This window comes from Balaenoptera musculus, chromosome Y, assembly GCF_009873245.2.
Source record: "Balaenoptera musculus isolate JJ_BM4_2016_0621 chromosome Y, mBalMus1.pri.v3, whole genome shotgun sequence".
Classification (NCBI taxonomy): domain Eukaryota; kingdom Metazoa; phylum Chordata; class Mammalia; order Artiodactyla; family Balaenopteridae; genus Balaenoptera; species Balaenoptera musculus.
Window position 1 is genome coordinate 1,231,121 of NC_045807.1, and position 27,322 is coordinate 1,258,442.

Here is a 27,322-nt window from a genome sequence, read left to right on the forward strand (position 1 = left end):
GACGCCGGGCCTTAGTGCTGGCGGAGGAGGCGGCGAGAGTGGGGCGGCTGGGCGGCAGCAGGGCCCGCGCCGTCATGCCGTGGCTGAGCGGCGGCAGGCGGCGGCGGCGGCGGCGGGGACAGCCGCTCGAGGCCCCGCAGGAGCAGCCGCCGCCCGCGGCCCCCGCGCCCTCCGCGCCGCCACCCCTGCTGGCCCGGGAGAGCGCCGAGCTGCAGCTGCCCGCCGGCTGGGAGGAGGCGCGCGACTACGACGGCCGCGTCTTCTACATCGACCACAACACGCGCCAGACGTCGTGGATCGACCCCCGCGACCGCTATGGTGGGTGCGGGGGCGGTGTGACTCTGAGGGAGTGTGCCACTTCCGGCGGCTGACGCACTGGCGGATGCACTGGCGACATGCTCCGCCCAGCTCTGAGCCGTCCGGAACCCCTAAACTTGGGTCCGGTCCGTGGGTTACCCGGTAGGCCGAAGGAGTTAACTGGGTCGTTCGCTCTGCAAGCTTGTGACACTACTGAACGCGGAGCCTTGACCTCTAGGATTCCCTCCACACAGCGAAGTCTCTTCCTTGGTTCCCTCACGTCACCCGCTGACCGACGCCTGGGAGCTGGGCGCCTGGAATTTCCTCTCCAGGGGCTGACGGATGGCCCTCTCTTCCTTTTTCCTCCACGGTCTCGCCCATCCCTGTCGGGCCTCCGCGGCCCACCGCCCCCCGGCCGTGTCCCTACAGGCGGCCCCGACCTCGCGGTGGCCAGATGAGCTGTCATCTTGGAGCACAAACGTGCGCCCCAGCCTCGTGGTGTGGGTTCCTTGTCTGGCGGGCTGAGCCTAGTTTCCATTCGAAGGCTGTGCCAGATGGGACACTTAAGGATTCCCGATTCTTTGGAGTAACCATCAAACTTGTGATGGTTACTCTTTAGCGCCTTAAAAGTTGAGTTAAAATTCTGATTGAAAAAGCCTGTGTACTGCGGTCAGAATGGGCTATGATTAGACCCATATGCTTTTTGAACAAAGAGGAAAAAAGAGTTAAATTTTAGGTTTCCTTTTTGTGCAAGATACGAGAAGACCACTAAGTCTTATTATTCATATAAATAAATCTTATGGAGTAAAAACGCATACTTTTAAAACTACTACCATATTAAATTTAAGTTCATCTAATGATGCTTTTTCTTAATTTTTGCTCAATTGTCTGCTGCTTTCAATGTTCAGCCGCTTTTGGAGAGATGGATTTTTTTGTGGAGTTGGAATTCTGTTAAAACTGAGCCTTTCCACTGATTATCTGATATCTTGTTCTGTATGGAGCAACTTCTCTCCACACTGGGCTCGAGTGCCAGAAGGGAAGTACTGCAAGCTTCCCAGTGATTTTCAGGCTTGAAAATGCCCAGTGTGGTGACAGGCTCCTGATTCCTCCTACCTGCACTGGAAAGGCAGTGCTCCTGGCACAGGCATTTCAAAATAAGCTCTTTTATTTTATAAAAAAGGAGACAATCTACTGAATTATTGTTTGAGGATTTCTCTTGGATCAGATAGGGAAAAACCAAGCAAAAGGATCGATTCCCTAACATTCACTCTCAGTGTTGCAACCTTTTGGATTCAGAAATTTATATGAATCCTAGCAGAAATTTAAAGGTTAGTAAGATGGTTAGTTACATTGAAAATGTAACTATGAGATGAGATCATGTAATTTTAACCAAAAGCTAGAGCCACAGCTGTCTGATCAAGCCTTGGATGGTTCTGGCGTTACTATAACTGCTTGGAATATGGTGTCTTTTTATGCTGTAAGTCTGTTAAAAACCCAAACAACTGGAAAATGAACCAATTAAACATACTGTTTTTGCTTAGAAGAGGCCAGGGGTCATTTTATGAGGGTAATATAAAACAGTTTGTATTGGAATGGGGATTCATAATGAAACTATGTATAAGTTTCTGTTTTAATGATAAATCAAGCAACATAAGTGAGCAGATTATAGAAATCAGGTTGTATAATCTTCATTTCCATGTCATTCAGATACATTTCCTAGCTTCCTTTTTATGAAGATTAGTTTGTGTAATTGAAAAGCATTTTACACTTATTTTTCAGACGTCACTTAGCTACACGTTCAAAAAAAGTAGCACTTAAATGCTAAAAGTACCAAACCAGTGAACAAAAGTGAATATGTTGCATTTTTTTTTTGCAAAGTAACAACATATGAATCTTTTATGAGATAATTTTTTTTAAACATCTTTATTGGAGTATAATTGCTTCACAACCGTGTGTTACTTTCTGCTTTATATCAAAGCGAGTCAGCTATACAAATACATATATCCCCATATCTCCTCCCTCTTGCGTCTCCCTCCCACCTTCCCCATCTCACCCCTCTAGGTGATCACAAAGCACCGAGCTGATCTCCCTGTGCTATGCGGCTGCTTCCCACTAGCTATCTCTTTTACATTTGGTAGTGCATGTATGTCCATACCACTCTCTCACTTTGTCCCAGCTTACCCTTCCCCCTCCCCGTGTCCTCAGTTCCATTCTCTACATCTGCATCTTTATTCCGGTCCTGCCCCTAGGTTCTTCAGAACCAGTTTTTTTTTTTTTAGATTCCACATATATGTGTTAGCATACTGTATTTGTTTTTCTCTTTCTGACTTACTTCACTCTGTATGACAGACTCTAGGTCCATCCAGCTCACTACAAATAACTCAATTTCATTTCTTTTTATGGCTGAGTAATATTCCATTGTATATATTGCCACATCTTCTGTATCCATTCATGTGTCGATGGACACTTACGTTGCTTCCATGTCCTGGCTATTGTAAATAGAGCTGCAATGAACATTGTGGTCCATGACTCTTTTTGAGTTACGGTTTTCTCAGGGTATATGCCCAGTAGTGGGATTGCTAGGTCATATGGTAGTTCTATTTCTATTTTTTAAGGAACCTCCATACTGTTCTCCATAGTGACAGTATCAATTTACATTCCCACCAACACTGCAAGAGGGTTGCCTTTTCTCCACACCTTCTCCAGCATTTATTGTTTGTAGATTTTTTGATGATGGCCATTCTGACTAGTGTGAGGTGATACCTCATTGTAGTTTTGATTTCCATTTTTTAATAATCAGTGTTGTTGAGCATTCTTTCATGTGTTTTCTGGCAATCTGTATATCTTCTTTGGAGAAATGTCTATTTAGGTCTTCTGTGCGTGTTTGGATTGACATGTTTGTTTTTTGATATTGAGCTGCATGAGCTGTTTGTAAATTTTGGAGATTAATCCTTTGTCAGTTGCTTCATTCACAAGTATTTTCTCCCACTCTGAGCTTTGTCTTTTCGTCTTGTTTATGGTTTCCTTTGCTGTGCAAACGCTTTTAAGTTTCATTGTGTCCCATTTGTTCATTTTTGTTTTTATTTCCATTTCTCTAGGAGGTAGGTCAAAAAGGAGCTTGCTGTGATTTATGTCACAGAGTGTTCTGCTTGTTTTGCTCTAAGAGTTTGATAGTATCTGGCCTTACATTTAGGTCTTTAATCCATTTTGAGTTTTTTTTTTTAATTTATTTATTTATTATTTATTTATTTTTGGCTGTGTTGGGTCTTCGTTTCTATGCAAGGGCCCTCTCCAGTTGTGGCAAGCGGGGGCCACTCTTCATCGCGGTGTGCGGGCCTCTCACTATTGTAGTGTCTCTTGTTGCAGAGCACAGGCTCCAGACGCGCAGGCTCAGTAGTTGTGGCTCACGGGCCCAGTTGCTCCGCGGCATGTGGGATCCTCCCAGACCAGGGCTCGAACCCGTGTCCCCTGCATTGGCAGGCAGATTCTCAACCACTGCGCCACCAGGGAAGCCCTTGAGTTTATTTTTGTGTATGGTGTTAGGGAGTGTTCTAATTTCATACTTTTACATGTACCTGTCCAGTTTTCCTAGCACCACTTATTGAAGAGGCTCTCTTTTCTCCACTGTATATGCTTGCCTCATTTATCAAATATAAGGTAATATGTGTGTGAGTTTATCTCTGGGCTTTCTATCCTGTTCCATTTATCGGTATTTCTTTTTCTATGCCAGTACCTTACTGTCTTGATTACTGTAGCTTTGTAGTATAGTCTGAAGTCAGGGAGCCTGATTCCTCCAGCTCCATTTTTCTTTCTCAAGATTGCTTTGGCTATTTGGGTCTTTTTTGTTTCCATACAAATTGTGCAATTTTTTGTTCTAGTTCTGTGAAAAATGCCATTGGTAGTTTTCTAGGGATTGCGTTGAATCTGTAGATTGTCTTGGGTAGTAGAGTCATTTTCACAATGTTGATTCTTCCAATCCAAGAACATGGTATATCTCTCCATCTGTTTATATCATCTTTAATTTCTTTCATCAGTGTCTTATAGTTTTCTGCATACAGGTCTTTTGTGTCCTTACGTAAGTTTATTCCTAGGTATTTTATTCTTTTTGTTGCAGTGGTAAATAGGAGTGTTTCCTTAATTTCGGTTTCAGATTTTTCATCATTAGTATATAGGAATGCAAGAGAGTTCTGTGCATTAATTTTGTATCCTGCTACTTTACCAGATTCATTGATTAGCTCTAGTAGTTTTCTGGTAGGATCTTTAGGATTCTCTATGTATAGTATCATGTCATCTGCAAACGGTGACTGCTTTACTTCTTCTTTTCCAATTTGGATTCCTTTTATTTATTTTTCTTCTCTGTTGGCTGTGACTAAAACTTCCAAAACTATGTTGAATAATAGTGGTGAGAGTGGACAACATTGTCTTGTTCCTGATCTTAGATCAAATTTTTTCAATTTTTCACCATTGAGAACAATATTGGCTGTGGGTTTGTCATATATATCCTTTATTACGTTGAGGTAAGTGCCCTGTATGCCTACTTTCTGGAGGGTTTTTATCATAAATGGGTGTTGAATTTTGTCAAAAGCTTTTTCTGCATCTATTGAGATGACCATATGGTTTTTCTCCTTCAGTTTGTTAATATGGTGTATCACTTTGATTGATTTTCATATGTTGAAGAATCCTTGCATTCCTGGGATAACCCCACTTGATCATGGTGTATGATCCTTTTACTGTGCTATTGGATTCTGTTTGCTAGTATTTTGTTGAGGATTTTTGCATCTATGTTCATCAGTGATATTGGCTTGTAGTTTTCTTTCTTTGTGACATCTTTGTCTGGGTTTGGTATCAGGGTGATGGTGACGTCGTAGAATGAGATTGGGAGTGTTCCTCACTCTGCTATATTTTGGAAGAGTTTGAGAAGGATACGTGTTAGCTCTTCTCTAAATGTTTGATAGAATTTGCCTGTGAAGCCATCTGGTCCTGGGCTTTTGGTTTTTGGAAGATTTTAAATCACAGTCTCAATTTCAGTGCTTGTGAGTGGTCTTTTTAGATTTTCTGTTTCTTCCTGGTTCAGTCTCAGAAGGTTGTGCTTTGTTAAGAATTTGTGCATTTCTTCCAGGTTGTCCATTTTATTCGCATATCGTTGCTTGTAGTAATCTCTCATGATCCTTTGTATTTCTGCAGTGTCAGTTGATACTTCTTTTTCATTTCAAATTCTGTTGATTTGATCTTCTCCCTATTTTCTTAATGAGTCTGGGTAATTGTTCATCAATTTTGTTTATGTTCTCAAAGAACTAGCTTTTAGTTTTACTGATTTTTGCTATCCTTTCCTTCATTTCTTTTTCATTTATATCTGATCTGATCTTTATGCTTTCTTTCCTTCTGCTAACTTTGGGGTTTTTTTGTTCTACTTTCTCTAATTGCTTTAGGTGTAATGTTTGGTTGTTTACTTGAGAGGTTTCTTGATTCTTGAGGTAGGATTGTATTGCTATAAACTTCTCTCTTAGACTGCTTTTGCTGTAACCCATAGGTTTTGGGCCATTCGTTTTCATTGTCATTTGTTTCTCAGTATTTTTTGATTTCCTCTTAGATTTCTTCAGTGATCTCCTGGTTATTAAGTACTGTAATATTTAGCCTCCAAGTGTTTGTATTTTTTATAGATTTTTTTCTGTAATTCATATCTAGTCACATAGTGCTGTCATCAGAAAGGATAGTTGATATGATTTCAATTTTCTTAAATTTACCAATGCTTGTTTTGTGAGCCAAGATATGATCTCTCCTGGAGAATGTTCCATGAGTACTTGAGAAGAAAGTGTATTCTGTTGTTTTTGGATGGAATGTGCTATAAATATCAATTAAGTCCAAGTTGTTTCATGTATCACTTAAAGCTTGTGTTTTCTTATTTATTTTCGTTTTGGATGATCTGTCTATTGGTGGAAGTGGGGTGTTAAAGTCCCCTACTATGATTGTGTTGCTCCGATTTCCCCTTTTCTGGCTGTTAGCATTTGCTGTATATATTGAGGTGCTGCTATGTTGGGTGCATAAATATTTACAATTGTTACATCTTCGTCTTGGATCGATCTTTTGATCATTATGTAGTGTCCTTCGTTGTCTCTTGTAATAGTTTTTATTTTAAAGTCTATTTTGTCTGATATGAGAATTGCTACTCCAGGTTTCTTTTGATTTCCATTTGAATGGAGTATCTTTTTCCATCCCCTCACTTTCAGTCTGTATGTGTCCCTAGGTCTGAAGTGGGTCTCTTGTAGACAGCATATATACAGGTCTTGTTTTTGTATCCTTTCCGCCAGTCTGTGTCTTTTGGTTGGAGCATTTAATCCATTTACATTTAAGGTAATTATCGATATGTATGTTCCTATTACCATTTTCTTAATTGTTTTGGGTTTGTTATTGTAGGTCTTCTCCTTCTCTTGTGATTCCTGCCTAAGGAAGTTCCTTTCGCATATGTTGTAAAGATGGTTTGTTGGTGCTGAATTTTCTTAGCTTTTGCTTGTCTGGTAAGTTTTTAATTTCTCCATCAAATCTGAATGAGATCCTTGCTGGGTAGAGTAATCTTGATTGTAGGTTTTTCTCCTTCAACACTTTAAATATGTTCTGCCACTCCCTTCTGGCTTGCAGAGTTTCTGCTAGAAGATCAGTGTTAACCTCATGGGTATTCCCTTGTGTGTTATTTGCTGTTTTTTCCTTGCTGCTTTTAATATTTTTTCTTCATATTTAATTTTTGATAGTTTGATTAATATGTGTCTTGGTGTGTTTCTCCTTGGATTTATCCTCTATGGGACTCTCTGTGCTTCCTGGACTGGATTAACTATTTCCTTTCCCATATTAGAGAAGTTTTCAACTATTATCTCTTCAAATATTTTCTCAGTCCCTTTCTTTTTCTCTTCTTCTTCTGGGGCCCCTATAATTCGAATGTTGGTGCGTTTAATGTTGTCCCAGAGGTCTCTGAGACTGTCCTCAGTTCTTTTCATTCTTTTTTCTTTATTCTGCTCTGCAGTAGTTATTTCCAATATTTTATCTTCCAGGTCTCTTACCCGTTCTTCTGCCTCAGTTATTCTGCTATTGATCCCTTCTAGAGTAGTTTTAATTTCATTTATTGTGTTTTTCATCATTGCTTGGTTCCTCTTTAGTTCTTCTAGGTCCTTGTTAAATGTTTCTTGCATTTTGTCTATTCTATTTCCAAGATTTTGGATCATCTTTACTATCATTCTGAATTCTTTTTCAGGTAGACTGCTTATTTCCTCTTCATTCGTTAGGTCTGATGTGTTTTTACCTTGCTCCTTCACCAGCTGTGTGATTTTCTGTCTTCTCATTTTGCTTATCTTACTGTGTTTGGGGTCTCCTTTGCTCAGGCTGCAGGTTCGTAGTTCCTGTTGGTTTTCGTGTCTGTCCCCAGTGGCTAAGGTTGGTTCAGTGGGTTGTGTAGGCTTCCTGGTGGAGGGGACTAGTGCCTCTGTTCTGGTGAATGAGGCTGGATCTTTTCTTTCTGATGGGCAGGTCCATGTCTGGTGGTGTATTTTGGGGTGTCTGTGGCCTTATTATGATTTTAGGCAGCCTCTCTGCTAATGGATGCGGCTGTGTTCCTGTCTTGCTAGTTGTTTGGCATAGGGTGTCCAAGCACTGTAGCTTGCTGGTCATTGAGTGAAGCTGGGTCTTGGCGTTGAGATGGAGATCTCTCGGAGATTTTCACTGTTTGATATTACGTGGAGCTGGGAGGTCTCTTGTTGACCAGTGTCCTGAACTTGGCTCTCCCACCTCAGAGGCACAGCCCTGATGCCTGGCTGGATCACCAAGAGCTTTTCATCCACATGGCTCAGAATAAAAGAGAGAAAAAATAGAAAGGGAGAAAGGAAGAAAGGAAGAAAGAAAAAGATAAAATAAAATAAAGTAAAATAAAATAAAAGTTATTTAAATAAAAAATAATTACTAAGAAAAAAATTTTTATAAGTAATAAAAAAAAAGGACAGACAGAACCCTAAGACAATTGGTAAAAACAAAGCTATAGAGACAAAATCACACACAGAAGCGTACACATACACACTCACAAAAAGAGAAAAAGGGAAAAAGAAAAAAATATCTTTGCTCCCAAAGTCCAGCTCCTCAATTTGGGATGATTCATTGTCTATTCAGGTATTCCACAGATGCAGGTACAGCAAGTTGATTTGAAGATTTAATCCTCTGCTCCTGAGGCTGCTGGGAGAAATATCCCTTTCTCTCCTTTGTTCGCACAGCTCCCGGGGTTCAGCTTTGGATTTGGACCCGCCTCTGCATGTAGGTCGCCTGAGAGCATCTGTTCTTCGCCCAGACAGGACAGGGTTAAAGGAGCAGCTGATTCGGGGGCTCTGGCTCACTCAGGCTGAGGGGAGGGAGGGGTGCTGATGTGGGGCGAGCCTGCAGTGGCAGAGGCCAGCATGACGTTGCAACAGCCTGAGGTGCACTGTGTGTTCTCCCGGGGAAGTTGTCCCTGGATCACGGGACCCTGGCAGTGGAAGGCTGCACAGGCTCCCGGAGAGGAGGTATGAATAGTGACCTGTGTTTGCTCACAGGCTTCTTGGTGGCGGTAGCAGCAGCCTTAGTGTCTGTGGGGTCCGTGCTGATAGCCGCGGCTCACGCCATTTCTGGAGCTCCTTAAAGCATCGCTGTTAATCCCCTCTCCTCGCGCACCAGGAAACAAAGAGGTAAGAAATAGTCTCTTGCCTATTCGGCAGGTCCGGACCTTTCCCCGTACTCCCTCCCAGCTAGCCGTGGCGCACTAACCCCCTTCAGACTGTGTTCACGCCGCCAACCCCAGTCCTCTCCCTGGGATCTGACCAAAGCCGGAGCCTCAGCTCCCAGCCCCCGCCCGCCCCAGAGGGTGAGCAGACAAGCCTCTCGGGCTGGTGAGTGCTGGTCGGCACCGATCCTCCGTGCAGGAATCTCTCTGCTTTGCCCTCCGCACCCCTGTGGCTGTGCTCTCCTCTGCGGCTCCAAAGCTCCCCGCTCTGCCACCTGCAGTCTCCGCCCGCAAAGGGCCTTCCTAGTGTGTGGAAACCTTTCCTCCTTCACAGCTCCCTCCCACTGGTGCAGGTCCTGTCCCTATCCTTTTGTCTCTGTGTTTTCTTTTTTGTTTTGCTTGTTTTGCCCTACCCAGGTACGTGAGGAGTTTCTTGCCTTTTGGGAGGTCTGAGGTCTTCTGCCAGCATTCAGTAGGTGTTCTGTAGGAGCAGTTCCACATGTAGATGTATTTCTGATTTATTTGTGAAGAGGAAGGTGATCTCCACGTCTAACTCTTCCGCCACCTTCGATTGTCCATAAACTTGTTTTTAAGTATTTATTTCTTCCAGGTTCTGTTTTCAAGTGGAATTTTCTTCTTCTTCTTTTTTTTTTTTTGCTGTAGAAGTATTTTAGGTTTTATTTCTTTTCAAAATGTAAATCCTTTTTCCCCCTTTTCTATAGGAATGTAAATTCATTTTAACACTGCAGGAATCACCCATGAGTGAGTCTTCATTACTGTTTCAATATCTGTTTCCTGTGAAGGGAAGGGGATGTCTATGGAGAAAGGAAGTTGTCCCAAAGGTGACCTAGCTGGGAATGGGACTAATTTCTTTCTTTCTCTGATCCTGGCAGGGGAACTCAGCAACTCCCTCTGGTTCACTCATGGTCACCTGACCAGGACTGAGACAGACCTCCCAATTACAGAGATACTGGGTAGCCTTGTTTTAAAAAATTTTTTTTGCAGAAATTATATTTCACTGTAGGTGATTACAACATAGTGGGTATAATTCCCTGTGCTGTACATTATATTCTTCTTTCTTATCTATTTTAATAGTAGTTTAATAGCAGCTTGTATCCATTAATCCCATACCCCTAATTTGTCTCTTCCCCCTACTCTGTCACCTTTGGTAACCACCAATTTATTTTCTATATCTGAGTCTGTTTCTGTTTTGCAGATACAGCCATTGTGTTATTATTACTATCATTATTATTATTATTTTTGAATTACACGTGTAAGTGGTATCAGATAGTATTTGTCTTTTTCTGTCTGACTTATTTCACTAAGCATGATATTCTCTAGGTCCATCCATATTGTTGCAAATCGCAGAATTTCATTCTTTTTCTATAACTGACTGATATCCCATTGTGTGTGTGTGTGTATATATATATACACACAAATATCACATTTTCTTAATCCAGTTGTCTGTTGATGGACACATAGGTTGCTTTCATATCTTGGCTATTGTAAATAATGCGGCTGTGAACATTGGGGTACGTGCATCTTTTCAAATTAGTGTTTTCATTCTTGTTCTGGATATATACAGGAGTGGAATTGCTGAATCATATACGGTAGCTCTATTTTTAGTTTATATAACAAACCTCCATACTGGTCTCCACAGTGATGCACCAGTTTCCATTCCCACCAACAGCGTACGAGAGTTCCATTTCTCCACATTCTCACCGACATTTTGTTGTTTCTAGACTTTCTGATCATGGCCATTCTGACAGGTGTGAGGGGATACCTCACTGTAGTTTTGATTTGCATTCCCTTCGTAATTAGTGATGTTGAGCATCTTTCCAAGTGCCTGTTAGCCATTTGTGTGTCTTCTCTGGAAAGATGTCTATTCAAGTCTTCTGCCCATGTTTTGTTTGGGTTGTTTGTTTGTTCACTTTTTGATACTGAGTTGTATGAGCTGTTTGTATATTTTGGACATTAACCTCTTGTTGGTCACATAATTTGTAAATATCTTCTCCCATTCCATAGGTTGTCTTTTTGTTTTGTAGATGGTTTCCTTTGATGTACAAAAGCTTTTAGGCATAATTGGGTTCCATTTGTTTATTTTTGCTTTTATTTCTTTTGCCTTAGGAGAGTGATCCAAAGAAATATTGCTACAATTTATGTCAAAGAGTGTTTCACCTCTATTCTCTTCCAGGAGTTTTATGATTTCTGGACTTTCATGTAGGTCTTTAAACTATTTTGAGTTTGTTTTTGTGTACAGTGTGAGGAAATGTTCTAATCTCATTGATTTACATGCAGCTGTGCAGCTTTCCCAGCACCACTTGCTGAAGAGACTGTCTTTTCTCCATTGTTATTCTTGCCTGCTTTTTCATAGGTTAATTGACCATAGGTGTGTGGGTTTATTTCTGCTCTCTCTTTTCTCTTTCATTGATCTATGTGAGTGTTTTTGTGCTAATGTGTCATTTTGATTATCGTAACTGTGTAATGTAGTCTGAAATCAGGGAGTGTGATACCTCCAGCTTTGTTCCTTTTTCTCAATTGTTTTGGCAACTTGGGGTCTTCTGTGATTCCATATAAATTTTGTGATTATTTGTTTTAGCTTTCTGACAAATGTCCTGGGTATTTTGATAGTGATCACATTAAATCTGTAGATTGCTTTGGGAAGTATGACCATTTTTATAACATTAATTCTTCTAGTCTAAGAGTATGGGATGTCTTTTCATTTCTTTGAATCTTGTTCAGTTACATTCATCAATGTTTTATAGTTTTAAAAATATAGGTCTTTCACTTCCTTGGTTAAGTTTATTCCTAGGTTGTGTTTTTTGTTTGTTTTTAATGTAATTATAAATAGGATTTTAAAAAAACCTTTCTCTTTCTGGTATTTCATTATTAGTATATAGAAACTCAGTGGATTTCTAAATATTAATCTTATATCTTGTAGCCTTGCTGAATTCACTTAGTCTGATACTTTTTTGATGGAGGCTTTAAGATTCTCTATATAGAGTATCTTGTCGTCCACAAATAATGAGTTTTACCTTTTCCCTTCCAATTTGGATTCCTTTTATTGCTTTTTCTTGTCTGATTGCTGTGGCTTGGACTTCAAATAGTTTCAGTGTTAAATAGAAGAAGTGAGAGTGGGTATCTGTCTTTTTTTTTCATTTTAGAAGAAAGGCTTTCAGCTTTTTACCATTGAGTGTTATGTTGGCTGTAGGGTTTGTTGTAAATGGCCTTTATCATGTAGAGATGTGTCCCTTCTACAACCACTTTCTTTTTTTTTTTTTTTTTAAAGAAAGGTGATTTTTTTTTAAAGGTTATTTGAATTTATTTATTTATTTATTTAATTTTTTCTGTGTTGGGTCTTCGTTTCTGTGCGAGGGCTTTCTCTAGTTGCGGCGAGCCGGGGGCCACTCTTCATCGCGATGCACGGGCTTCTCACTGTCGCAGCCTCTCTTGTTGCGGAGCACAGGCTCCAGACGCGCAGGCTCAGTAGTTGTGGCTCACGGACCCAGTTGCTCCGCGGCATGTGGGATCTTCCCAGACCAGGGCTCGAACCCGTGTCCCCTGCATTGGCAGGCAGATTCTCAACCACTGCGCCACCAGGGAAGCCCCTACAACCACTTTGATGACAGTTTTTTTATCATGAATTAATGTTGAATTTGACCATTGAGATGGTCATGTGGTTTCTGTCTTTACCTTTTGTTCATGTGGCGTATCACAGTAATTGATTTGCATATGTTGAACTATCCTAATGACACTGGAATGAATTCAACTTAATCATGGTGTATGATTCTTTTCATATAATGTTGAATTCAGTTTGCTCATATTTTGTTGAGGATTTTTGGGTCTATATTCATCAGTTATTGGCCTATAATCTTTTTTTTTTTTTTGGTAGTGTTTTGATTGGTTTTGTTATCAGGGTGATGGTGGCCTCATAGAATGATTTTGGAATCATTTTTTGGAATAATTTGTAGAGTAATAGCTTTTCTTTATGTTTGGTAGAATTCTCCTGTGAAGCTGTCTGTTCCTAGACTTCTGTTTTTTGGGAGTTTTAAAAAAATTATTGTTATTACAAATTCAATTTCATTGATAGTGATCAGTCTATTAAGATTGTCTGTTTCTTCCTCACTCAATTTTGGCAGGCTGTATGCTCCTAGAAACTTGTCCAGTTCTTCTGTGTTGTCCAGTTTGTTGGCATATAACTGTTCATAGTATTCTCTTATGATTTTTTGTATCTCTGTGGTATGGTTGTTATTTCTCCTCTTTCATTTCTTATTTTGTTTACTTGGAACTCCTTTCTCTCTTTTTTTTCCTTGGTGAGCATGGCTAAAGGTTTATCAATTTTGTTTATGTTTTGAAAAAAAGCAGCTCTTGCCTTATTGATCTTTGGTATTGCTTTTTTGATCTCTATTTTGTTTACTTCCTCTCTGATCTTTATGTTTTCCTCCCTGCTGCTGACTTTGAACTTAGTTTGTCCTTGTTTTTGTAGTTTGTTTAGGTGGTAGGCTATATTGTTTATTTGAGATTTTTCTTGTTTCTTGAAGAAGATTTATCTCTTCTTAGAACTGCTTTTGCTGCATCCCATAGATTTTGGAAAGTTGTGGTTTCATTTTCATTTATTTTGAGGTATTTTCTGATTTTCTTCTTGAATTCATCATTTAACCGTTGGTTTTTCAGTAAAATGTTGAGTCTCCATACGTGTGTTCATTTCTCCTTTTTCTTTCTGTAGTTGATTTCTAGTTTCATACTGTTGAGGTTGGAAAACTGCTTGGTATAATTTCTGTCCTCTTAAATTTGTTGAGGCTAGTTTTGTGACCTAGTATGTGATCTATCCTGGGGAATATTTCATGTATACTTGGAAAGAATGTGTATTCTGTTTTGTTTTGTTTTTTTTGCCTTCTTAATTTGCATTTTGTATAGTTAATTCTGGTATATAGAACCCAGTAATTTTACATGTTCGTTTTATATTCTGCAACTTTGCAGAATTTGTTTATTGTCTCTTTGTGGGTTTTTAATATGTTGCTGGATAGAACTTGCTAATATACTTTGGTTTTTGTAACTGATTAATGGTTAATGTGGAATTCATTAAATAATTAACACTCATCAATGAAAATATTACATAAGCATTTAGTATAGATTAAAGCCAGTGTTCATGTTTGAAGTAGAGAAACTGAAACATTTGGATAGAAACATTTCTCAGGAAATGAGAACAGAAGATAAGTATTCTGTTGTTCAAAATGAGTGACATCTCTTTTGCATAACATCATTAAATATGATTATTTGAAAAATGCTTGTTTAACAGTTTTATTTTAACTGTCAGTATATATTTTCACTGCAGTTAAACGTTGAATTTTGAGATTTTAATGGTTTTAATTATGAGTGTACTAATCTAATTATGTTTTCTGGAAAAGCTTGTGAATTAGTTTTTCAATAGAATATTGGAGCAGATGTTAACAATATTATCAAATATCTAATCAATTGGATTAGATAATACAAGTTTTTGTTAAGGATTAATTATAAGAATAATTACAATCATAGGATTAATTATAAGATTTAATTATCAGATTGATTCAGTAATCATACAAAATTGTCTTGAATTTCAAATTATCTTCATTGCTTTATTTTGTAGGATAACAAAGCCACCGACCTTTGCTGATTGTGTTGGGGATGAACTTCCTTTAGGATGGGAAACTGTATGTAATAAACAAGTTGGCATTTATTACATGAACCACATAAAAAGTAAGTAGAGTGCCACATTTGATTATTATACTACTCTCCATTGGGTTCCAGGTAGGGATCCATTTCTCTCTCAGATTCACATTTCGTCACACTCCAATTTTTGTTCAAGCTGCCCAGTGTTTCTGTCATTGTCATTACTACTGGGGACACCAAGTTCCCCTTAGTGTGCTTTCTGTCCTTTGATTCGTTGAGTGCAGGGGAGGCTGGGGGCACCTGTAGATGCACGGTGCCCAGAATGTGGGTGACAAAGCTCCTTCCTCACGGCTCCTCCTGTCCCCTTAGTGTGATCGACCCAGGCTTGTATCTTTAGGGCTGATTCCTGCATTGTCACTTGCCAGCTGGCCTTCGGAGTTCAGCATTTGGAACCCTGAATGGCGAGGCGTCCTGGCTGGGTCCTGGGGCAGGGGAGTTTCCGATCCATACCCTCAGCCTTCACGTGACTGCGGCTCTTACCCAGGGATTGGGCAAGGGTGTGAGTGCCGCCCTGGTCCTGCTGCCCTCCCCGGCGGTTATCCCAGTGGCAGGAGGGCTTCCAGGCGGGTCTACTGCCCACCAGATGGGTGTGGTGCTTAGCGAGGCTGCACTCAAGGGCCTCTGTCCCCCTGGCCCAGCTGGCCCATTGCCCCTGGATTGCTTGCAGCTGGGGTGTCTGTCTCTCTGGGCCACCTTCCCTGAGCTGTGGGCTGGGCACACCTGCACTACAGCTTTGGCCTCTCCAGGTCCGGGTGGCAGTACTGAATGGCACAAGTGGCCACCTTACACAACCTTTCTGCAAATCCTGCGTACCTGCCTCCGTGGCCTGGGACCCACCTGTTCTGGCTTAGCTTTGTAAACTCTGCTTGCTTATGCTTTGGACGAATGACTCAGAATTACTTTGCATCCGTCCAGGTGGAGGTGCCTCTAGGAGGGAGGAGGAAAGAAAGGATGGGTGCTCAGGGGAGAGGTTGGAGCCGGAGGTGGGCGTGAGCCCTTACGGGAGCTGGTAGAGTGAGAGAGCCAGAGTGGAAAACGGGGGATTTATGGGAAGTCCACGAAGAATGCAGAAGGACGCCGTCTGGCGTGGGAGGTGGGAGAAGGGGAATGAGCCAGTCACGGGGACAGCAGAACCCACAGCAGTCCGGCGTGAAGAAGGCAGGGAGAGGAAGGTTGGACATGTGTCTTAGTTTGACAGGGATGAGCTCCTTTGGGTTCATGTCCACCAACATTTACTTAGAATGTGAAAAGTTGCCTGGTATTGTCTTCCCCTCCATGGAGCTATTGCATGTCTACAGAACTTTCTTCTCGTCCCAAGCATGGGTGTGTAGAAAGGATGTGATCCACGTTCTGGGAAGTTTGTTATATAGACGCTTCCGTAATGTACCACCTGGTAGTTAATTAATTTTCTTATCGACGAGTCACCTAACTGCATGATTATTGGTCAACGTAAATATTTTACTTTGAAGTCCCCTACATTGTTACCCTTCCAATTTCAGAGCTTACCCAGATTGAGGATCCCAGAGAACAGTGGTGGCGGGAGCAGGAACGGATGCTGAAGGAGTATTTAATTGTAGCCCAGGAGGCCCTCAATGCCAAGAAAGAAATCTACCAGATTAAGCAGCAGCGTTTCGAGTTGGCCCAGGAGGAATACCAGCAGCTGCACAAGATGTGCGAGGACGACAGCTGCTCGTACACCAGCTGTGAGTTGACCGTCCCCCGCGGTTAACACGCGTGGCTTCCAAAGCCGTCTCTCTGCTAGGCTTTCTGCAGACACTGAGCTTGAGTCGGGCAAGACAGCTTCCTAAATTTTCTAATCACAAACTGTTAGGTAGTCAGCCTTCCATGCTGGAATCCGATGGTCATTCACTACTGCTACTTCAGCAAATGTTGATCAACTGCCCACCTTGTGCCCAGGCACTGCAACACAGGGGAGCCCAAGAAGGGAGAGGCTTCCGTGAGGGTGGGGAAGGGAGAAAATAAACAAGCACATTTCAGGTAGTGACACAAAACAAACTTGTCAATGTTTTTTGTTTTTTTACTTTTTAAAAATTGAAGTATAGTGATTTACAATACTGTATTAGTTTTAGGTATACAACACAGTGATTCAATATTTTTATAGATTATACTGATTTAAGTTACTACCAAATATATATACTGTGTCCTGTACAATATATCTGTGTGGCTTATTTACTTTATACATAGTAATTTCTGTATCTTAATCTCCTACCCCTAGTTTGTCCCTCCCCACTTCCATCTCCCACTGGTAACCACTAGTTTGTTTTCTGTAGCTGTGAATTTGTTTCTGTTTTGTTATATTCAGTAGTTTGTTTTATTTTTTAGATTCCACATATAAGTAATAACATATGGTATTTTTCTTTCTTTCTCTGACTCATTTCACTAAGCATGATATTCTCTAGGTCCATCCATGTTGTTGCAAATTGCAGGATTTCATTCTTTTTTATAACTGAGTGATACCCCATTGTGTATATATATATATACATATATCACATCTTAATCCAGTTGTCTGTTGATGGACACATAGGTTGCTTCCATATCTTGGCTATTGTAAATAATGCAGCTGTGAACATTGGGATACATGCATCTTTTCAAATTAGTATTTTCTTTCTTGTTCTGGATATATACAGGAGTGGAATTACTGGGTCATATATGGTAGCTCTATTTTTAATTTATATAACAAATCTCCATACTGGTCTCCACAGTGGATGCACCAGTTTCCATTCCCACCAACAGCGTACGAGAGTTCCATTTCTCCACATTCTCACCAACATTTTGTTGTTGCTAGACTTTCTGATCATGGCCATTCTGACAGGTGTGAGGGGATACCTCACTGTAGCTTTGATTTGCATTCCCTTCATAATTAGTGATGTTGAGCATCTTTTCAAGTGCCTGTTAGCCATCTGTGTGTGTTCTTTGGAAAGATGTCTATTCAAGTCTTCTGCCCATGTTTTGTTTGGGTTGTTTGTTTGCTTTTTGATATTGAGTTGTATGAGCTGTTTGTATATTTTGGACATTAACCCCTTGTTGGTCACATAATTTGTAAATATCTTCTCCCATTCCATAGGTTGTCTTTTTGTTTTGTAGATGGTTTCCTTTGATGTACAAAAGCTTTTAGGCATAATTGGGTTCCATTTGTTTATTTTTGCTTTTATTTCTTTTGCCTTAAGAGAGTGATCCAAAGAAATATTGCTACAATTTATGTCAAAGAGTGTTTCACCTCTATTCTCTTCCAGGAGTTTTATGATTTCTGGGCTTTCATGTAGGTCTTTAAACTATTTTGAGTTTGTTTTTGTGTACAGTGTGAGGAAATGTTCTGATCTCATTGATTTACATACAGCTGTGCAGCTTTCCCAGCACCACTTGCTGAAGAGACTGTCTTTTCTCCATTGTTATTTTTGCCTCCTTTTTCATAGGTTAATTGACCATAGGTGTGTGGGTTTATTTCTGCTCTCTCTTTTCTCTTTCATTGATCTATGTGAGTGTTTTTGTGCTAATGTTGTGTCGTTTTGATTATCGTACCTTTGTAATGTAGTCTGAAATCAGGGAGAGTGATACCTCCAGCTTTGTTCTTTTTTCTCAGGATTGTTTTGGCAAATTGGGGTCTTTTGTGGTTCCATATAAATTTTGTGATTATTTGTTTTAGTTCTGTGACAAATGTCCTGATATTTTGTTAGCGATAGCTTTAAATTGTAGATTGTTTTGAGCAGTATGGCCCTTTTAATAATATTAATTCTTCCAACCAAAGAGCATAGGTTATCTTTCCACTTCTTTGCATCATCTTTAATTCATCAGTATTTTATAGTTTTCAGAGTATAGGTCTTTCACCTCCTTGGTTAAGTTTATTCCTAGATATTTTATTTATTTTTTTTTGATCAAATTTTAAACAGAATTGTTTTCTTGCTTTCTTTTTTCGATATTTCATTGTTAGTGTATAGAAAAGCAACAGATTTCTAAATATCAATCTTGTATCTTGCAAGTTTACTGAATTCATTTATTAGGTTTAATAGTTTTTTGGTGAAGACATTAGAGTTTTCCATATAGAGTATCTTGGCACCTGCAAATAATGACAGTTTTATGTCTTCCCTTCCAGTTTGGATGCTTTTAATTTTGTTTACCTGTCTGATTGCTGTGTCCAGGTATTCAATACTAAGTTGAATAGAAGAGGGAAGAGTGGGCATCCTTGTTTTCTTTCTCATTCTAGAGGAAAGGCTTTCAGCTTTTCACCATTGAGAACTTATGTTGGCTGGCTTTGTCATAAATGGCCTTCATTATGTTGAGATAAGTTCCCTCTATACCAATTTTGATTAAAATTTTTATCATGAATGAATATTCAATTTTGTCAAATGCTTTTCCTACATGTGCCCATTGGCTTTGTTGGGAGAGCTCGATCTGATGTGATCACTAGTCATGTCTTTCCTCAGGGTGTGCTGGCAGCTATCACCTTGGTAGGTGGTGGGACTGGAGATGGAGTGGCTAGAGCCAGAGCCAGTTTGAGCCAGGGCTTCTCCTCTGCTCAGTGGCTATTACTGCCCTATCAGAGGTGTGATCAGGTCCCATGTTGCTGGAGCACTGTAAGAGAAAGAGGAACTTTCTCCTGAAAGTAAGTGCCAGAAATGGCTGCCTCTGCCCCATTCAGATACCTCATTAAGGTCTGTGGTGCATCCCCCTCCCATGGCCAAGTTCTGTCCTTGGCTTGGCAGCCTACTGTGGAGCTGTGACATGCAGCAAGCCTGCTAGGGTGTTTGCTTGGATCAGTCTGGGGAATCAGTGCACGCAGGGGATCACGAGAAACCAGCCAGCCATCTGTGTCTTCTCAATCCATGCTGTAAATCCTGCCTGAGGGCAAGGCAGCACACAAACACTTCTCAGGTGTGGAGTGTCAGATTCTCCAGCCTTTCTGTCTGTCCCAGCAGTTCTCCTTGCAGCCAGACCTCACAGTGCCTGTCTCCTCCAAGTGGGACGAGTCTGTGGCTTGACCTGCTCACTCCCCAGGACGGGTCTTTGCCTTTGTAGCCTCCCTTTTCTTCTTAGTCCCCTCCCAGGGGCACAGGTCCCAACTCAGCACTTTTTCCCCTTCCTCTCTGAATATGTGGGAGTCTTTCTTGTAGTCTTGGTTCTGTAGGGGGTTCTCTTTTTTTTTTAACATGTTTATTGGAGTATAATTGCTTTACAATGGTGTGTTAGTTTCTGCTTTATAACAAAGTGAATCAGTTATACATATACATGTATCCCCATGGCCCCTCCCTCTTGCGTTTCCCTCCGCCCTCCCTATCCCACTGCTATAGGTGGTCACAAAGCACCAAGCTGATCTTCCTGTGCTATGTGGCTGCTTCCCACTAGCTACCTGTTGTACATTTAGTAGTGTGTATATGTCCATGCCACTCTCTCACGTCGCCCCAGCTTACCCTTCCCCCTCCCCGTGTCCTCAAGTCCATTCTCTACATCTGCGTCTTTATTCCTGTCCTGCCCCTTGTTCTTCATAACCACTTTTTTTTTTAGACTGCATATATATGTGTTAGCATATGGTATTTGTTTTTCTCTTTCTGACTTACTTCACTCTGTATGACAGGCTCTAGGTCCATCCACCTCACTACAAATAACTCAATTTCATTTCTTTTATGGCTGAGTAGTATTCCATTGTATATATGTGCCACATCTTCTTTAACCATTCATCTGCCAGTGGACATGTAGGTTGCTTCCATGTCCTGGTTATTGTAAATAGAGCTGCAGTGAACATTGTGGTACATGACCCCTTTTTTTTTTTTAAACATCATTATTGGAGTATAATTGCTTTACAATGGTGTGTTAGTTTCTGCTTTATAACAAAGTGAATCAGTTATACATATACACATGTTCCCATATCTCTTCCCTCTTGCATCTCCCTCCCTCCCACCCACCCTATCCCACCCTTCTAGGTGGTCACAAAGCACCGAGCTGATCTCCCTGTGCTATGCAGCTTCTTCCCAGTAGCTATCTGTTTTACATTTGGTAGTATATATATGTCCATGCCACTCTCTCACTTTGTCACAGCTTACTCTTCCTCCTTCCCATATCCTCAAGTCCATTCTCTAGTAGGTCTGTGTCGTTATTCCCATCTTACCACTAGGTTCTTCATGACCATTTTTCCCCCCTTAGATTCCATATATATGTGTTAGCATACTGTATTTGTTTTTCTCTTTCTGACTTACTTCACTCTGTATGACAGACTCTAACTCCATCCACCTCACTACAAATAACTCCATTTCATTTCTTTTTATGGCTGAGTAATATTCCATTGTGTATATGTGCCACATCTTTATCCATTCATCCGATGATGGACACTTAGGTTGCTTCCATGTCCTGGCTATTGTAAATAGAGCTGCAATGAACATTTTGGTACATGACTCTTTTTGAATTATGGTTTTCTCAGGGTATATGCCCAGTAGTGTGATTGCTGAGTCGTATGGTAGTTCTATTTTTAGTTTTTAAAGGAACCTCCATACTGTTCCCCATGGTGGCTACATCAGTTTACATACCCACAAACAGTGCAAGAGTATTCCCCTTTCTCCACACCCTTTCCAGCATTTACTGTTTATAGATTTTTTGATGATGGCCATTCTGACTGGTGTGAGGGGATACCTCATTGTAGTTTTGATTTGCATTTCTCTAATGATTAGTGATGTTGAGCATCCTTTCATGTGTTTGTTGGCAATCTGTATATCTTCTTTGGAGAAATGTCTGTGTAGGTCTTCTGCCCATTTTTGTATTGGGTGGTTTGTCTTTTTGATATTGAGCTGTATGAGCTGCTTGTAAATTTTGGAGATTAATTCTTTGTCAGTTGCTTCATTTGCAAATATTTTCTCCCATTCTAAGGGTTGTCTTTTCATCTTGTTTATGGTTTCCTTTGCTGTGCAAAAGCTTTTAAGTTTCATTAGGTCCCATTTGTTTATTTTTGTTTTTATTTCCATTTCTCTAGGAGGTGGGTCAAAAGGATCTTGCTGTGATTTATGTCACAGAGTGTTCTGCCTTTGTTTTCCTCTAAGAGTTTTATAGTGTCTGCCCTTACATTTAGGTCTTTAATACGTTTTGTGTTGATTTTTCAGTATGGTGTTAGGGAGTGTTCTGGTTTCATTCTTTTACTTGTAGCTGTCCAGTTTTCCCAGCACCACTTATTGAAGAAGCTGTCTTTTCTCCATTGTATATTCTTGCCTCTTTTATCAAAAATAAGGTGACCATTTGTGCATGGGTTTATCTCTGGGCTTTCTATCTTGTTCCATTGATTTTTGTTTGTTTTTGTGCCAGTACCATACTGTCTTGATTACCGTAGCTTTGTGGTATAGTCTGAAGTCAGGTAGCCTGATTCCTCCAGCTCCATTTTTCTTTCTCAAGATTGCTTTGGCTGTTTGGGTCTTCTATGTTGCTCATACAAATTGTGCAGTTTTTTTTTCTAGTTCTGTGAAAAATGCCATTGGTAGTTTTCTAGGGATTGTGTTGTATCTGTAGATTGCCTTGGGTAGTAGAGCCATTTTCACAATGTTGATTCTTCCAATCCAAGAACATGGTATATCTCTCCATCTGTATCATGTTTAATTTCTTTCATCAATGTCTTACAGTTTTCTGCATACAAGTCTTTTGTCTCCTTAGGTAGGTTTATTCCTAGGTATTTTATTCTTTTTGTTGCAATGGTAAATGGGAGTGTTTCCTTAATTTCGGTTTCAGATTTTTCATCATTAGTGTATAGGAATACATGAGAGTTCTGTGCATTAATTTTGTATCCTGCTACTTTACCAAATTCATTGATTAGCTCTAGTAGTTTTCTGGAAACATCTTTAGGATTCTCTGTGTATAGTATCATGTCATCTGGAAACAGTGACACCTTTGCTTCTTCTTTTCTGATTTGGGTTCCTTTTATTTCTTTTTCTTCTCTGTTGGCTGTGGCTAAAACTTCCAAAACTATGTTGAATAATAGTTGTGAGAGTGGGTAACCTTTTCTTGTTCCTGATCTTAGAACAAATGGTTTCAATTTTTCACCATTGAGAACGATGTTGGATGTGGGTTTGTCATATACAGCCTTTATTACATTGAGGTGAGTTCCCTCTATGCCTACTTTCTGGAGGGTTTTTATCTTAAATGGGTGTTGAATTTTGTTGAAAACTTTTTCTCCATGTATTGAGATGCCCATATGGTGTTTCTCCTTCAGTTTGTTAATATGGTGTATCACATTGATTGATTTTCATATATTGAAGAATCCTTGCATTCCTGGGATAAACCCCACTTGATCATGTTCTATGATCCTTTTAATGTGCTGTTAGATTATTTTGTTGAGGACTTTTGCATTTATGTTCATCAGTGAAATTGGCCTGTAGTTTTCTTTCTTTGTGACATTTTTGTCTGGTTTTGGTATCAGGATGATGGTGGCCTCATAGAATGAGTTTGGGAGTGTTCCTCTCTCTGCTGTATTTTGGAAGAGTTTCAGAAGGAAGAGTGTTAGTTCTTCTCTAAATATTTGATAGAATTCGCCTCTGAAGCCATCTGGTCCTGGACTTTTTGTTTGTTGGAAGATTTTTAATCACAGTCTCAATTTCAGTGCTTGTGATGGGTCTGTTTATATTTTCTGTTTCTTCCTGATTCAGTCTCAGAAGATTGTGCTTTTCTAAGAATTTGTCCATTTCTTCCAGGTTGTCCATTTTATTGGCGTATAGTTGTTTCTAGTAGTCTCTCATGATCCTTTGTATTTCTGCAGTGTCAGTTGTTACTTCTCCTTTTTCATTTCAAATTGTTTTGAGTCTTCTCCCTTTTTTTCTTGATGAGTCTGGCTAATGGTTTTTCAATTTGTTTATGTTCTCAAGGAACCAGCTTTTAATTTTATTGATCTTTGCTATCATTTCCTTCATTTCTTTTTCATTTATTTCTGATCGGATCTTTATGATTTCCTTCCTTCTGCTAACTTTGGGGATTTTTTTTTGTTCTTTCTCTAATTGCTTTAGATGTAAGTTTAGGTTGTTTAATTGAGATGTTTCTTGTTTTTTGAGGTAGTATTGTATTGCTATAAACTTCCCTCTTAGATCTGCTTTTGCTGCATTGCATAGGTTTTGGGTCATCCTGTTTTCATTGTCATTTGTTTCTACGTATTTTTTGATTTCCTCTTTGATTTCTTCAGTGATCTGTTGTTTATTAAGTAGTGTATTGTTTAGCCTCCATGTGTTTGTATTTTTTACAGAGTATTTCCTGTAATTGATATCTAGTCTCATAGTGCTGTGGTCAAATGATACTTGATACGATTTCTATTGTCTTAGATTTACCAAGGCTTTGTTTGTGACCCAAGATATGATCTATCCTGGAGAATGTTCCATGAGCACTTGAGAAGAAAGTTTATTCTGTTGTTTTTGTAGGGAATGTCCTATAAATATCAGTTAAGTCCGTCTTGTTTAATGTATCATTTAACGCTTTTGTTTCCTTATTTTCATTTTGGTTGATATGTCCATTGGTGAAAAGGGGGTGTTTAAGTCCCCTACTATGATTGTGTTACTGTTGATTTCCCTTTTTATGGCTGTTAGCATTTGCCTTATGTATTGAGGTTCTCCTGTGTTGGTGCATAAATATTTACAATTGTTATATCTTCTTGGATTGATCCCTTGATCATTGTGTAGTGTACTTCTTTGTCTCATGTAATAGTCTTTATTTTAAAGTCTATTTTATCTGATAGGAGTATTCCTACTCTAACTTTCTTTTGATTTCCATTTGCATGGAATATCTTTTTCCATCCCCTCACTTTCAGTCTGTATGTGTCCCCAAGTCTGAAATGCGTCTCTTGTATACAGCGTATATGTAGGTCTTGTTTTTGTATCCAGTCATTGAGTCTTTGTCTTTTCATTGGAGCATTTAATGTATTTACATTTAAGGTAATTGTTGGTATGTATGCTGCTCTTACCATTTTCTTAATTGTTTTGGGTTTGTTATTGTAGGTCTTTTCCTTCTGTTGTGTTTCCTGCTTAGAGAAGTTCCTTTAGCATTTGTTGTAAAGCTGGTTTGCTGGTGCTGAATTTGCTTAGATTTTGCTTCTCTGTAAAAGTTTTAAATTCTCTGTCATATCTGAATGAGATCCTTGCTAGGTAGAGTAATCTTGATTGTAGGTTTTTCCCTTTCATCACTTTAAATATGTCCTGTCACTCCCTTCTAGCTTGTAGAATTTCTGCTGAAAGATCATCTGTTAACCTTAGGAAGATTCCCGTGTATATTATTTGTTGTTTTTCCCTTCTTGCTTTTAATATTTTTTCTTTGTATTTACTTTTTGATAGTTTGATTAATATTTGTCTTGGTGTGTTTCTCCTTGGATTTATCCTGTATGGGACTCTCTGTGCTTCCTGGACTTGATTAACTATTTCCTTTCTCATATTAGGAAAGTTTTCAACTATAATCTCTTCAAATATTTTCTCAGTCCCTTTCTTTTTCTCTTCTTCATCTGGGGCCCCTATAATTCGAATGTTGGTGCGTTTAATGTTGTCCCAGAGGTCTCTGAGACTGTCCTCAGTTCTTTTCATTCTTTTTCCTTTATTCTGCTCTGCAGTAGTTATTTCCACTATTTTATCTTCCAGGTCACTTACCCGTTCTTCTGCCTCAGTTATTGTGCTATTGATCCCTTCTAGAGAATTTTAAATTTCATTTATTGTATTGTTTGTCGTTGTTTGTATGTTCTTTAGTTCTTCTAGGTCCTTGTTAAACATTTCTTGTATTTTCTCCATTCTATTTCCAAGATTTTGGATTATGTTTAGTGTCATTACTCTGAATTCTTTTTTAGGTAGACTGCCTATTTCCTCTTCATTTGTTTGGTCTGGTGGGTTTTTACTCTGCCTCTTCATCTGCTGTGTGTTTCTCTGTCTTCTCATTTTGCTTAACTTACTGTGTTTGAGTCCCAGGACTTTAACGTGGAGATTTTGTATGAATGATTTCTTTCAGTTGCATTGTTTGAGGTATTCATTTTGTTTGTGATCTTAATAAATGGAAAGAAAGAGGCAAAACAAAAGGAATAGGAGTTAGCCTAAGGAAGATTTATATTCTTTAAATACTTAATCCATTGTCTTTGTGTATCTATGATTCTTAGTAAATGAAAATTTGAGGTAATTTTGGCAACTATTTTAGCTGTAACAGAAATTTATTTCCAGTGGATTCAGTTGTTTGGAATTCTGAGTGATAGTGAGCTAAATAAGTTTCGCAGAGAAAAGTTTTTTTGGTTTTGTTTGTTTGTTTGTTTTTTAAATAGGAGGTTCTGACCTGTTCAAATTATTTGGAGCTGTTTGTATGTGGAGCTATTAAACAATCTTGGTGTTTAAGCCACTTCATGGCTTGGAGCTGATGACTGAAGAATGATGCGCAACCTAAAAGTTGGGAGTTGTTTTTTTCGGGGCTCTTACTGAAGACTCAAGCCCATGAGGCAGTGTCTCAGATAGCTCTGAGGGACTGATCCAAAGAGGTAAGGGAGGGTCCAGCATATAAAAGAGTTTTGCAACAGAAAAACAGGTAAAAGATTACTGTTTATAAAAGAAAGCAGATATGTCACATTAAGGAATTTAGTGCTTTCCTATGTGTGGGAAGATGCAAGAGTCTGGGCTCACTGAAATCATTGCTTTGATATGCACTTCAGCTATCTGGAGCCAGTATCCTGTGTTTTTTCATCCGGAGTCTCCACAGGGTGTACCATTGGAGGTGCCTGCTTTGCTTACTGATATGGTAGATGACATTCTTCCTCTAGAAACCACACTCTCCAATATGAGGTCAGGAAATGATTTTGAACTAGTTTCTAGATGTTGCCACCTAAGTTACCTGAATGATAGCCTTCAGTACCCAGATCAAAGGAATAAAAGAATGGATGGTGACCCTGCAGATGGGTCTTATAAGCAGGAGAAACTAAGGAAAATGACCTGGATGCAGATTACACCAGTGTGGGGTGACTCTCAGATGAAGAAAGAGGAGTCTCCACAACGCAGAAAGGGACAGGAACCAAGTCACTGTAGCTTCAAGGCCTAAGAGAAAGGAGTCAGAAGCATCAAGAAAAAGGGATGCAGAGAGGTGGACGGGGTGATAGAAATTAGAAATGGACACTAAAGTGGTCTAGTTGTCGAGACACTGGAAAAGGCTTGCAGCACTCTGTGCTTCCAGAAAGTGGCTGACTGTGTAAAAGTTCTTTGTGTCTTATTCACCCCTAGATATGGGTTATTCTTGGTAATGATGCTGTGCCTATAAAAGGACTTTAAATCATGTGCACTGCAGTGTTTAAGAAAGCAGTAAGCCATGTATTTTAGCTATTACATATCTGTGAAATCCAACTCAGGATAAAAGTGTGGGCTCTTCAGTTTGTGTGGGGAAAAAACCTTGGAGGACTTGCATTTTCTCAGGTCTGCCATATACTGACAGATTACTGTAAAGCTACCTTTAAAAAACTATTTTTTACAGTTTTACATTTACAGCAAAATTCAGCAGAAAGTACAGAAAGTTCCCATATCCCACTGCTCCTACACATACACGACCTCCCCCATCACTTACCAGAGGGCACATTTGTTACAACTGATGAACATATATTGACATATC

At 39.7% G+C, this 27,322-nt stretch overlaps 1 protein-coding gene across 1 annotated transcript in view; it reads left to right on the forward strand.

Annotated features, from left to right (window-relative positions):
* Window positions 1-46: 46 nt before the first annotated feature.
* Window positions 47-27,322, forward strand: part of LOC118889446 (protein WWC3-like) — a 268,253-nt gene continuing 240,977 nt past the window's right edge. The window contains exons 1-3 of the mRNA XM_036841197.1: window positions 47-322; window positions 14,655-14,764; window positions 16,237-16,440. Of these exons, the coding sequence (XP_036697092.1) occupies window positions 75-322; window positions 14,655-14,764; window positions 16,237-16,440 (562 nt within the window). The 5' untranslated portion in view covers window positions 47-74. The remainder of the gene's footprint in view (window positions 323-14,654; window positions 14,765-16,236; window positions 16,441-27,322) is intronic.